The sequence below is a fragment of the Plecotus auritus genome (assembly GCF_963455305.1).
Source record: "Plecotus auritus genome assembly, chromosome: 5".
In the NCBI taxonomy this organism is placed as follows: Eukaryota; Metazoa; Chordata; class Mammalia; order Chiroptera; family Vespertilionidae; genus Plecotus; species Plecotus auritus.
This window is the reverse complement of record NC_137776.1, coordinates 181726760-181742625: the sequence shown is the minus strand read 5'-3', so window position 1 is coordinate 181742625 and position 15866 is coordinate 181726760. Positions and strand designations below refer to the sequence as shown.

Here is a 15866-nt window from a genome sequence, read left to right as displayed (position 1 = left end):
GCACAGGAGCTTCTTCGCACACGGTGGGGGGTGGAAGGAAATTCGTGGATTCCGGCTGTGGGAGTTTTGTGATTATTTTTTAAACTTACAAAAAAGAAAAAGCACTGACGTCATCCGTCACCCCTGACTTCTCGCTTCGCCCTGTGTAAGGTGACGTGTCTGCTTTCTTGTTTTAGGAACCTCTCGAAGAAATACCAACCCAAAAAGAACTCGAAGGAGGAAGAAGAATACAGGTGTGTTCATCGTTGATAATGACGTGGCACTCTCGGCGCCACTGGTGGTGATTGTGAAGGAAAGGAGAGATGGAGACCTACAAAAATAAGTTGCATTCTCTTCTCACATTTGTGCGTTTTTAAATTGGGGGAGAGAAAAACAAAAACCTACTCAAGGAGCTTTTCTTGTGCTGAGTCACTAGACCTGTTGCAGATGGTTTCACTTAGGGTAATTAGGAAAAGCTTGGGACAGAATCCAAGCAAGTGCAGGGTGTATGGCTTGCGCTTTCTACAGCAAGCATGTCAAACTCGTGCCCGCGGGCCACATGCGGCCCACAACGAATATTTTTGCGGCCCAGCCAATATAACAGTATGTCAGAAATGTTTTAATAAAAATTTTGTAACTTAATTTTGACAATGTCCTGTTATACATAATTATTAATAACGAGCTACAATGTTTGCTAACGACTGATGACTAGAATCATCTTACGTGAAGGTGCACCATTTCTCTCCACTAATACCAGCCGTGAATATTTTAGCAGCCGATGGCCACGTCATTAGTCTCGTACTGACTTGTTTCGTGTGTGCAACAGGAAATATTTCGCTTTCAAAGAACAAGAAAAATAGGTTTATTTGCATTACGCTTATTAATTTCTGCAGTTATTCAGTGGTCTGGTAAGTTAATGTTCAAGAAAAAATATTAATTTTTATTAAAATGTTCTATTATTTTATGTTAACGATGACTTATTTATTTCAGCCCTTTGTATTCAGCATGTCTCTATCGAAATAAACCTACGTTTCCATGAAAATGGAAGCTTTGGTTTTTTTTGCGGCCCACGTAACCTTAAACCTTGTTTATTTGGCCCGTGTTAGCCTTTGAGTTTGACATGCTTGTTCTACAATCTTGATTTGGTTTTGTAATATCAAGAGTCTCATTCAAGCCTAATTCATCCAAGAGATATGTCCATTTCAGCCAGCGACTAAGGCATTTTCACATGGACAGTCCCAACGTATTATGTCTCTAACTTGGGGCTAAAGATCCATTAGGTTCATACATGCAGCATGTATGTGTGTTTTGTGTTCTATTTGCACTAAGTATTATTAAAGCCAGTTATTGCCCTGCATAGAGCAGTTCAGTTTCCACAAAATGAAAAGAGTTTCTGTTGTAATTAATTCTGAACTGTTTTGATGAAACACTCCTATGTGTAATGAATTGCCAGGATCCTATGGGAGGTTGATTTTAATGACTATTTCTCCGGCCTAAAGCAGTGTGAGCATGGATGTGACCTCGTTGGAAAAAGGTGGCATGTGTTCTGTTCCACAGGTATACGGCGTGTAAAGCCTTCCTTTCCACCCTGAACGAAATGAACGACTACGCAGGGCAGCATGAAGTCGTCTCCGAGAACTTGACCTCACAGATCCTCGCGGGGTTAGCACGCTACGTCCAGGAACTGAAGCAGGAAAGGAAATCGGTACAAAATTTGTTTTTTCTTTCCAAGAAATGGACCAAAGTTAAGGGGAATATCCCTAGAAACCTTAAAATTAAATAGAATCATAAATGGCAGGACTTAAACTGGTACCTTTGAGAATCGTATACAAATTATGGACCTTGTTCCCTAGGTCTTTACAATTTCAGGGGCCCCCTCAGACACTCCGAAGCACATCTGTGGGCCCCAGAATACTGATTCCTTTGAAAAGTTTAAATATATTTGAGCATATCGGTCATACCAGCATAAGCAGTATGATAGGGAGTGTGCTGTGTAGAATAAGCAGTATTTAAAACAAATGCTTACAAGGACTTTTAAAAAGCAAGAAAGATGACCTCAGTTCCACCCACTTGATGTCTTGGCTCCCTCTCATACTGCTCATCCGTTGCTATCTAATGAGGAGGACCTTTTTGCTTTTCTTGACACCACTAAAACCTTTCCATGGCTTTTATTGGAAACAAGAGAGAAAAATGTACACGCAGTATATTCATAGTCAAGGTTGGCCCTATTTTTAAGCCATGATCTATATCATTGAGCTTTGATTGCTTGCTAGGTGCGAAATAATTTGTTAGCAATAAAGTACAAAGTTGGCCAGTGACACGCTTTCTTTATGTAGGTTTGAGCCCACAAGAGTTCTTTCAGTGCCCTGGGTGTGTGAACCAGCAAGATAGCTAGGGCTCCCGCCGAAGTGGAGGAGACGTTAAATAATAACGACCACCATCATGATGTCATTCAGTTCTGATCGTTGCCACAAGTACCAAATTTTTAGGTCTAGCTACTGTTTCTCATGGCTGACTAGGGACAATGTCTTGCTTAAGTACCATTCTTAACCCTCAATGTAATACCTTTTTTTAAAAAATATTTTTATTGATTTCAGAGAGGAAAGGAGAGAAAGAGAGAGATAGAAACATCAATGATGAGAGAGAATCATTGATCAGCTGCCTCCTGCGCGCCCTCCATTGGGGATCGAGCCCACAACCCAGCCATGTGCCCTTGACCGGAATCGAACCTGGGACCCTTCAGTCCGCAGGCCAACGCTCTATCCACTGAGCCAACCAGCCAGGGCAGTGTAATACCTTTTGGGCCATTTGATAACAGTGGCGACATCCTGTCTGCTCAAAGGGACGATTTCAAATTTGCAGCCTAGCGTATTTCCAAGCTCAATTCAGAATCGTAGTGGAGAATTATTTTTCATCTCGATTTTGCTGGTTGAAATAGATGAATCCTAACAAGAGCCTGCATGGTGAGATGGCTCACTCTGCAGAAGGGGAGGCTTCTCCCCTTCCTGTGTAGGCGTGCGAGGCAGTGGGAGAAAGGTAGGTAGTGGGAGAGATGGACATTCTCTTTGCCTTTGGGGCCATAGCATGTCAGTGAGTCAGCTGTTTGATGTCTAAGCTTTCAAATCTCCAAAATAGGAGGGTACTAGCTACGCATGCTTCTAGGAGAAAAGATGTTTCCGCATGCGCTGTATTCATTCTCATAGTACAGTGCCGCTCACTCACAGAATAGTATGAATAACCAGTGTTTGTCCTGACACACAAATCTGTAGGCTGGTCTGGAGGAAAATACGTTGACTTTTCAAAGGTAAATTCTTAAAAAGACAGTCCTGACTTGCCACCTATAAAAGCATGGCGTTTAGGTTCTTCCCTGGCTGATGTCTGAGCCACGCGTTTCTCCTCGAGAGCGCGGACACCGGAGGCCCGTGCTGCTGGCCCTGGGCCTGGGCTCATCGGGGTCCCCTCCCCAGGGCCCAGATGGTCAGTGTTTGGTGAAGTTAAGCCACTGAGCATGGCAGTGGGAAGGAGGCTTTTAGGAACTTTAAACAAGTTTACTGAGAAGGTATTTTTATTATAAATGAATTTGGGAAAATAAGCCTTAAATCAAAGCAGAATGCGACTCCTGTCACGAACGTTCCTGGGTTTATGGTTTTGGACTTAAATGAGGGTGAAATGCTCCTTTGAGCCAGTCTGAAGGTGGCTCACAGCTTTCCTCCCCAGTACACACATCTCTACCCACAGAGACTTAGCGGTGCATGAATTAACCCCGGGGCAGGCGGAGAAGGGGCCAGTGTTCAGACCCGCCGCTCTGTGGGTTTGGAGGAAGTTATAATATTTGTCACAGACATATTTTCTGGATGCTCCTTTTTTCTTTGCCCTTTTCAAGTCTTTGTATTCCTTTGTTTTCATCTGTGGAATCTGAGTTTTATTTAAAATTCCAGATGGTTGACTGTCCTCAATTGAGTGTTTATTCTTTTTTTTTCCTCCCAGTTTTTGGTGTTTTTTTTTTCTGAGTGGCTGTTCTCACATCAATGCCATATTTTGCTTTATTAAGGAGTTTTAGAAGTTACTGAACTATTATATTTATACAGTAAAAGTAAACAGCTGATGTACCTAATTGTGGAGTGAGGGTAATGAACACTCTCGCACTTTGTTCAGCCTATGATTTCTCTGAGAGCCTTGTCGCTGTGATTTCCTTTAGGTTAATGTGTGCTTAGTTTAGCTTCCCTGCGATTTTTTTTTTTTTAATCTCAGCTACCCCTGGTCACTGGGAAATTCCTAAAACCGTTTGGAAGGATGAATGTACTTGTATATGTTTAAGGGTCAGCCAAAGCATTGACGCGAAAGTGAGCTTAGCTGTCACCCAGATACCATCAGGCATTTTTGAAAGTCTTATTGTGTTTGGAGAGAAACGAAAGCATCTTATTCCAGGAGAAAGTGGGAGCTTCCCGCTGGGCCCGGGGAGCTGGCATTTCCTGTCTGTCCTCGGAGAGGAGAGCAGGGAGCTGCTGACCTCACCGGCCGGCCGCGGAGTGCCTGTTATCTCCGAGAGAACAATCCCTCTTTATGCGGCCTCCAGGCACGCTTCCTAGCACACACTTGCTCACTGTGTAGAGAAGAAATGTGTTTGCCATTGCTTGTCAGTGAACAACAAACACATCTGGCGAGCGGGTGAGTTTAACTTTAACCGCTGAAAACCGCCGCTATCTGGGTCAGGCACGCGCAGGCCCAGGGAGGGCTTTGGTTCCATCCGGCCATTTCCTCTGCGATCAGGCAGCAGCGGGTGTGTGTGTGTGTGTGTGTGTGAGAGAGAGTGTGTGTGTGTGTGTGTGTGTGTGTTGGCCATTTTGGGTTTTTAAAATATATTTTTATTGATTTCAGAGAGAAAAGGGGAGAAGGAGGGAGAGATAGAAGCTTCAATGAGGAGAATCACTGATCGGCTGCCTCCTGCACACCCCACAGGGGGACTGAGCCCGCAACCCAGGCACGTGCCCTGCCCTGGAATTGAAACTTGACCTCTTGGTTCATAGGTCGAGGCTCAACCACTGAGCCACACCAGCCGGGCAGCCACATAAGTTTGGGAGGGCACATGCTATAAAGAACGATTCAAGCCGAAACCGGTTTAGCTCAGTGGATAGAGCGTCGGCCTGTGGACTGAAAGGTCCCAGGTTCGATTCCGGTCAAGGGCATGTACCTTGGTTGTGGGCACATCCCCAGTGGGAGGTGTGCAGGAGGCAGCTGATCGATGTTTCTCTCTCATCGATGTTTCTAACTCTCTATCCCTCTCCCTTCTTCTCTGTAAAAAATCAATAAAAAATATATTTTTTTTAAAAAAAGAACGATTCAGAAGAGATCACAGGCACCTGGGCTTTTTCTCACATCACGTGAAGCCCTGGGATCACGCGTGTGGTTTGGGATCCCTGCTTTAGCCGGACAGCTGTGGCTCAGGAGGCCTTGGGAGAAAGCTCACAGCAAAGTCAGGGTCCACACCATGCTTGCAAAGTAAATTCCTATTTATTCTAAAATAGTCCAAAGAAGGCGCGGCAGGAGGATGGACCGGGTGGGGTTTCAGTCGGAGACAGCCCTCCTGCTCCCCAGATGTGCAGTGTCTGAGGACAAACTGTGTCTTCAGGGAAGATGCTGCGCCAGAGCGGAGCCTTTCCTGTGGTCCGCCGCGTTCTGCGCCTCCTGTGCGTGCTTCCTGGCCACGCGGGAGCGTGCTGCGTGGGGAGCCCGGAGCTGGGCACCAGCCTGGAGCACGGCTCAGGACTTGGGGCTCGGGTGTCTCCCTCTTTATGGGTCCGTCTTTGAGTCTCAGAGTGAAGTTGGGGGGAATGGGGAGCCTTTTCTGAAAATTGCATAACGCGGTGGTCCCTGCTCTCGGAATGGGGACGATCCTCGTGGCCGTTTGGGAAAGCTGCGTTTCTGAATGGACAGGGACTCGGGCTGGAAGGGCACAGTAAGGCCGCCTGTCCTGGGCCGTCCCCGGCCTGTCCCTCTGCCTCCCCGTCTGCCCACATCTCTCTCCCCTGAGCACCCCCTCACCACCGCTTCCCTCCCGTCTCGTTATAAGGGATCTTTGTGGCTTCCAGAAACCTGCTTCCACTTTGTACTTCCTCCGAAGTTCAAGGCTTCCGAGCTCTGCCGGGCTCTGTTCTTACTTCCCCACAGCGTGACCTGTCCTGTTGGTTTACTGCTGCCTTGGACTCGCTCTCTTTTCTCTCGCCTCCCCGTGTCTGTGATGGGGCTGGAAACACAAAGCCCAGGGGCTCTGGGGTTCACAGACCCCATAAAGTGGCTGGATGGACGCAGCTTACTGTAAAGGGAGAGGCGCTCACACAGTGAAACTGACCACACAGGAGGCGAGGAACATTCCCTGGTGAAGAAGCGCTGTCTCTTCCCCTGCTCCCAGCCTCCCAGCGTCAGGTCAGCTGCCTCTGGTGACTCAGCTGAGGCCTCGGAGCTGGCAGGTCAGGTGAGACTCAGGCTGTGCGGAGGCCTCTGGGCTGCTGTCCCTCCTCCCCTGCCTTCCCCCCGCGCCCTCCCCGCTCACTGTCCGTCAGGAAGCAGGTGGCACTCTCAGCCCAGTCGCTGAAGGGGGCTCGTGGGCTAAGGGAGCGTTTAGGGCGCTGTGGAGAGGGGCCAGGAAAAGCCATCAGGGACGCTGAGCTCCGCGGGCCGCTCCAGGAAACAGGTTAGCTCCTGGCAGCTGCCTGACCAGAGCCGCGGCCTTGGTCGGGGGTCCCAGCCGGCCGAGAGCATCTTAGCTGGGGGGGCCGCAGGCGTCCATTCCCGCCCTCTGAGACGCCGGAACCTCTCCATGGCAACCCCAGCAGAACCGGAGGGTGAGGAGCCTGCTCACGTGTCCAGGCAGGTCAGGACAACCTGGGAGTCACCCTGACCTCTGAGCATGTCACCGCCCACATCCGGTCCGATGCAACCGCACATCCCGGCGGCTTTCCTGCTCCAAGGGCCCCGGCATCTGACCCTCTCCCACCGCCTCTCCTGCACCCCCGGGTCCAAGTGTTTGTCACCTCCAGGGGTGGAGAGAGCCTGCCACCTGGAACCTTCCTTCGCAGCACGGCGCTCCCGTAGTCCGTCACCCCTGCTCCCCGCTCATTCTCACCAAAAGCCCACAGACGCCCCCAGTCTGCCCCTTTCTTCTCTGACCCCTGGCTCCTAATGTTGGTGAGGCTCACCCTGGTCTAGTCCTCTGGTGTCAACAGCAGGCACATACCTGCCCCAGGGCCTCCGCAGATAGCAGGAGGTGAATCTATCTTAAATTGAAAAAGACCTAAGTAACGGAAGCATCCGCCTACATCAAACTTCTACACAAGTACTTGAAGCAGCATTATTCATAGCAGCCCCACACGGGAACAACCCAAAGGCCATCGGCTGGTGAATGGATAAACAAATGGTGGCATATATCCACACAGTGGAACGTCGCCTGGTGATAAAAATGATACGTGTGACACATGGACGAACCTTGGAAAGATAATTTGCTCCGTGAGCATTATGAAGTGATGAGAGCATTATGCCAGTCACGAAAGATAATGTTGTGAGATTCCATTTCTATGAAACATCTAGAAGCGGCGTATCTATAGAGACAGAAAGATGAGTGGTTGCCCAGGGCTGGGGAGGATCTGGGTTTCTTTTTGGGGTGACAAAAATGTTCTCCAATCGGTTTGGCTCGGTGGATAGAGCGTCGGCTTGCGGACTGAAGGTCCCAGGGTCGATCCCGGTCAAGGGCATGTACCTTGGTTGCGGGCACATCCCCAGTGGGGGGTGTGCAGGAGGCAGCTGATCGATGTTTCTCTCTCATCGATGTTTCTAACTCTCTATCCCTCTCCCTTCCTCTCCGTAAAAAATCAATAAAATACATTTTTAAAAAATGTTCTCAAATTGATTATAGTGATGGTTGCATAATTGTGTGGCTCTAGTAAAAACCATTGACTTGTGTGAATTGTATGGTGTGTGAGTTATATCTCAAAGCAATTAAAAACAAAGATCTAAGTGATTTTTGTCTTAAAACTTTTACAAATGGTGTATAGAAGTCTTAGAATTCAGTTATTACAACATCTAAAGTTTCAAAGGCTACTCTTGGCTATTCTTCTTTTCATTTCCCTGTATTTTTTAACTCTTCAATTTCTTGGGCGCGCACATGCTGGGTGTTCGATATTTAAGTGTTATTTTAGCGGGTGGACTTTCTCTCTCGGGTTACTATGCCCAAGAGGGTGCACTGATCCCGGTGTTTCTCGCTTCCAGCACTTCCATGATGGACGGAAGGCCCAGCAGCACATAGAGACTTGCTGGAAGCAGCTCGAGTCGGTGAGTGAGAAGCCAGCCACCGGGAAAGGTCTGGGCCAGTGTTCTAACTGGAATTGAGTTGCAGCTTGAATCAGTCAGTGTGTTCAAAACAAACGAAGACACCAAAGAAAACGCCTTGAGAGATTTTTCTAATCTGAGTGTAGCGTGTTTCTAGAAACTTTTATCTAAAGTAAAATGTTGAGCCAAAAGCAAAAGAGCTCAAGGAGAGTGTTTTTCTAAAAACCACGGGGACAGACAAAGATTAGGTAGTTGGGGTGAACATAAATGCAGATTTTAAAATAGTGTCCTAACACAGACATCAGGGTGGGAAAGGCCTGGGGCAGAGGGTGGGGGTGGGCTGGGGGGGTCATTGGGGGATAAAAGAGGACATATGTAATACTTTGAACAATGAAGAATTGTTTAAAAATAAATAAAATAGCACCCTGAATTATGACGCAGCAATCCGATGGGAGAAGGATGCCCTTTGGGGGGTTAGGGGGAAAGCCAGAGCTCAGAGGGGTCTCCGGGTTTCGGTAGTCACCCCTTCCCCCTCCACCGCTTCCCCCTTCTTCCAGAGTAAGCGGCGATTTGAGCGGGATTGCAAGGAGGCTGACCGGGCCCAGCAGTACTTCGAGAAAATGGATGCTGACATAAACGTCACAAAAGCGGATGTTGAAAAGGTAAGGTGAAAGTGGGCCTGCCTCTCGTTTCCCCTTTTCAGTGTTCGTCACGCACCCTCCCAGAGGGTCGGTCCCCAAGTTCTCCTTTCTGATGCGGCCACAAAAGGCCACTCAACGTGGGATCGTTTTCCGTTTGTGTCATTGCCATGGGGACCTGAAGCTGAAACTCGGGGGCTCAGGGGTGTTGGGCAGTTTGCTTATTTGTTCAGTCTCCAAGATGATAACGCGGCAGAGACTTAGACCCCGACCGCGGCCCGGGGGTTGCTGTCTGGAGATTGTGGCTTTCACTAATAGCTTTTCAAAGAAAAGCCAACCTCTCGAAACGCAGGGCGGATGTGCAGCGAGAGCTTGGCTGCCTCTGGTGCTTCCGTTCTACAGATAAGGAGGCTCCCGCCCTGGCCTCGCTTCTCAGTGAGTCATCCGGTGGCTAGCAGGTTGCAGCCGAAGCCGGCGTGCAAGTCCTCGGCTTCCCTCTGAATGCACTGGTGTTGGCAGCGAGGAGTGTCAGAGAGCGTGCGCTGTGTCTTCTTGCGTTTGCTCCCTCGGAATTTTCTTTGTATGACAGTCCTCAAGAGGGTGTCAACAAAATCAGGCTGCGAAATAACAGTCCTCATTCGTTACTGCCCGGGGCTGTGCTGGTGGCCACAGCCTCCTGTCTCCCCTGGGAAAAGCCTGCCTTTTCAGAGGTCTCTTTCACCAGAGGTTTCTGCCAGCTTCATTGCAGACGAGATGAGTTGGAAAAAAGTGTGCATTTGTTATTTCATTATTTGCCTCTCCTGCCAAATTCCTTGCTTAAAGCCAAGGCATATGTCAGTATGCCTTCCTCTAGAATTATCTAGTACATTAAAATACACATTCTCATTTATTTACTTTACCAAAAGGTATACTAATATGCTGGTAAAGTTACTATAAATTACCATAACTTTGTCGTGAGTTCTCATTAAACAGACAACTTTCCAAACTATAAAAAATATTATTCAATTACAATAGATTTACCCTGACCTGGCTGGTGTGGCTCAGTTGGTTGAGCATCATTCCGTGTACCAAAAGGTCCCTGGTAGGATTCCCGGTTGGGGCACATGCCCAGCTTGCGGGTTCAGTACCAAGTCGGGACCCTGACCGGGAATCGAACCAGGGACCTTTTGGTGCACGGAGTGATGCTCAACCAACTGAGCCACACCAGCCAGGGCTCATTTAATTTCTTCTGACTTTATTTGTTCTTATTCGACATTATGTTTTCCACTTTATTCAGGTGGAATATAGAGGCCGTGACTTTCATATGTTAATATTAGAGCCCGGTGCCTTGCTAAACTCTTTTCATTTCTATTTTGACTTTTCTATAGAGACAGCCCTATCACCAGCCTAGAATGACAGTTTTATTTCTTCCTTTGCAATCCTTATGCCTTTTGTTTATGTTTCTTATCTCCCTCTGATGGTTCTGAAATTGTGGGCTCCTTATTCTGTGCTTGATGATAAAGAGGGCTTCAACCGTTTCTCCATTCGGCATGATTTTAATAGGACCTTTATCAGGTTAAGGGATTTCCCCTCTTTTCCTATTTTGCCAAGAGGTTTTGTGAAGCTTGACTTGATATTGAATCTCGTCAAGTAAATTTTCTGCTTCCTTTCATCCCATTAATGGGATAGATTTCATGGATCAGTTTTCTTACATCAAACCAAATTAGCATTCCTGGGACAATTCCAACTAGGTCACCGTGCATTATTTTATTCCCTCAAGATTTTTGCGTCTGTACGTCATTGAGATTCGTCTATAATTGTTCTTGTCTGTTCCAGTTTGCTTTACTTACTGGTTTTGTGGTAAACTTATTTTTCTATATTCTGAAACAATATATGTGAGGTGAAACGAACAGTTCTTAAATGTTCTGTGACACTGCATCGTGGGACAGTTTCTAACTGCTGATTCGATTCCTTTAAGGTCTGCTGCTTTGGTTGATCTTGGGGTGATATTTTTCTAGAAATATCTCCGTTTCATCTTAAGGTTTGAAATGTCTTGGCTAAATGTTGCCCATAATCTCTCACCTTAATTTTTGATGCATATGTTGATTATTCATAATATTGTTTATTCATATTCTCCCCATCCCGCTTTTTAGGGTCATTTTTCCAAAAATCATTTTTATTACGATTTTCCAAGAACCAAAATTTGTCTTGGTGCAACTTCTCTTTTCTACTTCTGTTTTCTACTTCATTTCCTTTCCTTCAACCTTCTCTACCAAGGTCTTTGTGTTTGTTTGTTTGTTTGTTTTATAATCCCACCTGAGGATATTTTCCCATTGATTTTTAGAGAGAGTAGAAGAGAGAGGGTAAGACGGAGAGAAATATTGATGTGTGAGAAACACACATCAATTGGTTGCCTCCTGCATGAGCCCGACCAGGGCCTGGGCAGGGGAGGAGCCTGCAACTGAGGTACATGGGAGTCGAACCTGGGACCCTTTGGTCCGCAGGGCGAAGCTCTATCCACTGAGCCAAACCAGCGAGGGCCCTGTTGATGTCTTTGGATTTCATCTATCGTCCTTTAAATTTTTCTTTCTTCAGATGCTTACCTCATTTCAACTTTTCTCCTTTTCTATTATAAGCACTTGAGTAACAAATTTCTCATGTAAGCACGGATTTATCTGCAGCCCACAAAATTTAATGTGTGTTATTATTGTTGTTCACTTCCCGATCTTTTTCATTTCTTTCACTTTTTAATCTCTCCGATGACTTATTTAGAAGCATGTTTTAAATTTTTCAGTTGTGTGACATAGTTCAACATATCTTTTTTGTTATCGATTTCTAGCTTAATGGCACTGTGGTTGTAAAAGCCCGAGTTTGAGTCTTCCATGGTTGAGGCCTCGCATCGGGCAGTTTTGTAGATGTCCTCTAAGTAATTGAAAAGACGGTGTATTCTCCAGCCCGTAGTTGCAGAGTCTGCCCATTTCCATCAGATCAGACTTGCTGATTGTGTTGTCCACATCTTCCCGCCAGTAAGGGTTTTGGGGTCGGCTTGTTGTAACCTTCGTTGAGAGAGACAGATCACTGCTTTGTGCCTTGCTTTCCGTGTCGGGAAACGGGAATGCAGCGCAGAGGGGGCGCTGGTGGGAGTACTCGGGGAGTCAACAAGTACAACATCCTCCCAGCCATTGTGGCTGTGGCCAGTGACCCAGAAGTTAACGCGTGTGAGGATAACAGTGGCGGGTTTGCCATTTCCTGTGAATTGGCTCTTCTACTGTGAAGTTATTTCATTAAGAAATACAGTTTAGGCCGAAACCGGTTTGGCTCAGTGGATAGAGCGTCGGCCTGCGGACTGAGGGGTCCCGGGTTCGATTCCGGTCAAGGGCATGTACCTTGGTTGTGGGCACATCCCCAGTGGGGGGTGTGCAGGAGGCAGCTGATTGATGTTTCTCTCTCATCGATGTTTCTCTCTCATCGATGTTTCTAGCTCTCTATCCCTCTCCCTTCCTCTCTGTGAAATATCAATAAAATATGTTTAAAAAAAAAAAAAGAAATACAGTTTAGGCCCTAACCGGTTTGGCTCAGTGGATAGAGCCTCGGCCTGCGGACTGAAGGGTCCCAGGTTCGATTCTGGTCAAGGGCATGTACCTTGGTTGCGGACACATCCCCAGTAGGGGGTGTGCAGGAGGCAGCTGATCGATGTTTCTCTCTCATCGATGTTTCTAACTCTTTATCCCTCTCCCTTCCTCTCTGTAAAAAATCAATAAAATATATTTTTAAAAAAAGAAAAGAAAAGAAATACAGTTTAGATTTATAATATCTTCCATGAGATTTAATTGGTCATCACTGTGCTGTCATCTTTCCACGCTCATGCACATGCCTGGAAGTCTAGTTGACCTGCTTTTGGGGGTTAGCTTTGCCTGGCAAATCTTTCCCAGACTGTCGGCCCCCCTTGCTGTTGTGAGAAAGCTTCCCCGTGATTGCTCCCCAACATTCATGTGAAAACTTGCTATGGACTAGGGAGACTTCCCTGTCATACCACCATCGCCCTGCGTTTCATTCACTTAAGAAAGTCCCAGCAGACACGCCTGTGAGAGAGACCCATGTACGTGTGATTATCCATGTGCGCTGCTTTGAATTTTATCTGTGGCCCACGTTCAACGTGGGTTCTCCAGGGAGCGGGCAGCACCCGGGGTCACTACCCAGCCAGGACGGCATCAGTCTAAGTTTGCCAACTTGGGTTTGGGATCACACAGGCTGTGTGAGTTCTGACCCTTCGTGGTTCAAAAATTTCCAGGATGACTTTTTTCTTTGCTTTTCTCTCTTGGTCAGATCCAAGGTAGCTGAGTTACCAAAAGTACAATAGCTTGCCCGGCCAGCGTGGCTCAGTGGTTGAGCATCAACCTATGAACCAGGAGGTCACGGTTCGATTCCGGGTCCCAGTTGGGGCACCTGCCCAGGTTGTGCGATAGATCCCCAGTGTGGGACATGCAGGAGGCAGCCGATCAATGATTCTCTCTCATCGTGGATATTTCTCGCTCTCTCTCCCCCTCTCCTTTCCTCTCTGAAATCAATTATATATATATATATATATATATATATATATATATATATATATATATATATATATTAAAGTACAATAGCTATACCCAAAGGCGGCTGTAGGACTTGTAGGACTTAATTGGTTGCTCTCCTCAACTTTTTATTTTTATTTTTTTATTTTTTTAAAAATATATTTTATTGATTTTTTACAGAGAGGAAAGGAGAGGGATAGAGAGTGAGAAACATCGATGAGAGAGAAACATCGATTCAGCTGCCTCTTGCACACTCCCCACTGGGGATGTGCCCACAACCAAGGTACACGCCCCTGACCAGAATCGAACCCGGGACCCTTCTGTCCACAGGCTGACGCTCTATCCACTGAGCCAAACCAGTTAGGGCTCTCCTCAACTTTTTAAATCTTTCCAAAGATGCGTAGTTCTTCCTTGTACTGAGAGCAGCCTTTGGTTTTCTTCATGGAAGTACCACTTACCTCCTCCCCAAGGGTACGATAAATTACCCAGTTTTGGCTTCACAAACACTGAAGCTGATGGAGCGGGGTCTGCACACTGGAATCCTTAAGCTACTTTGCTGATGAATGTGACTCGAAACACTCATTTCCCCAGTGTTTTGCGTAGAGCCTCTGTCAGTATCCAGCCGAAAGGATGCAGGCTTTCAGTTCTTATCGTTACTTAATGTAATTTTCCATTTTGACTTTGGAAAGTCTTTGAATCTCATAGAAATGTCTTTTCCCAGTTTCTGCAACGATTATGTTACCTGACTGCACTGGAAGTCGCTCGCCCTCCTCTTTCTAACAGCCCCGCAACCCTTGGCGTGGCAGCTGCGCTCACAGAGATGTGCCTGCTCCCCCAGAAGGAGGGAGCACTGGCCCGAGTTGCGTTTGCGTTTGATGACACGGTTGTTGTGAACCACGTGTGCGCGTATCTTCTAAACTATAAGTTAACCGTCCACACAGGGATTAGATCCGTGTTTTTCATCAGCACTGTGTCCCAGTGGCCTAAAACCGCCTGCGTCCGTGAGGGACATCAATAGACATTTGCTTTGTGTTTGGTGTCTGTGTTGAGCAGATGTTTAGTGATCAGCTTACAAGTGGGTGCGTGTTATCCAAAAGTAAATTCATACGCATGGCGTGGACATAAGGAAACACGGGCAGTTTTATCTCTGGGCCGGTGAACGCATTTGGATGTTGCGAGGATGCCACGTTCCTCAGAGGAATGATGAGGCAAGGAAGCAAGCTCATTGGGGTGGTTTTTATTGGGAGTGGAACTCAAGGAACTACACAGCCTTTTGTCGTCCAGACACAGCTGTCAGTTTTAAAACGAGTTCCCGTGATTTGGAACGAGGCCATCTGTGTTTGTAGCAGGACCATATTGGAATAGGTCATCTTGTGGCTCATGACCTGTGTACTTAAGTGGAAGGTAAAACCAGACTTTTTTTCTCCCCTTGTATGAGATGGATGCTGTGGTCCTTACTGTTTATAGTATTGAGAAGTTGAAGGCCTGCAAGGGAACATGGGAAAATCCATCAACCGATGGTCTTTGGCTCCAATTCAACACCAATGGAACCCCCAGTTTAGGGTGCTGTGGAGAAGGAGACTTTATTCCTTGGAGACGGCTCAGCCGTGATACAGCGCGGCTGTGAGGCAGCCCTGGCCAGACCCCTCTCCGGCTACACAGTGTAACGTGCAAAGACGTGGGCAAGAGAGTACTTTGCAGGCGTCCTCAAACTACGGCCCGCGGGCCACATGCGGCCCGCCGAGGACATTTATCCGGCCCGCCGGGTGCCGCTGCCTGTCCTGCTTAGCAGCCGACTCGTCCCGGGCCCGCAGTGCGCATAGGAATTTGTTCATAGTTTTTTTTAAAACTACAGTCCAGCCCTCCAACGGTCTGAGGGACAGTGAACTGGCCCCCTGTTTAAAAAGTTTGAGGACCCCTGTGCGGGGTCAGTATTTCAAGCCTAATTTGGAGATGATTTTTTAAGAATCAGAATTCTCAGTAACCATTCATCTATATGATAAAATCTCTGGTAACTATTTTTCCTTACAGTTTGCTTCTGCTTGGTACAGCTTTTCACCCAACTAAATTCTGAATCTGTTTTTTCTATTTCCACATAGCCCCCAACATGAGTCACCCCATACTTTTTTTTTTTTTTTTAATTTAAGGGATTTCTAGTGGAATCATGATTTTTATGGTATTCTCGTTTTTAAGAAACACTGAATTTGTTGGCGGAATTCCTAAGTCAAGTAATGCTCCCATTCATTTTCCTTCATTCCCTCACTCATTATTCACTGACTGTGCTGGCGAGACGGGGGTGGCACAGATGCCAACGTGTAATCACACAACCCTTGACTTGAAGGAACGTGCCTTTCTCTTTCTTTCCAGTATTTAGTTCACT

At 46.9% G+C, this 15866-nt stretch overlaps 1 protein-coding gene across 12 annotated transcripts in view; it reads left to right on the top strand.

The window, feature by feature from the left end:
• The window catches only part of FNBP1 (formin binding protein 1), a 110161-nt gene that overhangs the window by 53932 nt on the left and 40363 nt on the right, over positions 1-15866 (top strand). For all 12 annotated transcript variants that reach the window (XM_080670212.1, XM_080670211.1, XM_080670209.1 and 9 more), the window contains exons 3-6: positions 177-233; positions 1537-1684; positions 8242-8304; positions 8859-8963. In XM_080670212.1, coding sequence (XP_080526338.1) covers positions 177-233; positions 1537-1684; positions 8242-8304; positions 8859-8963 — 373 coding nt within the window. The remainder of the gene's footprint in view (positions 1-176; positions 234-1536; positions 1685-8241; positions 8305-8858; positions 8964-15866) is intronic.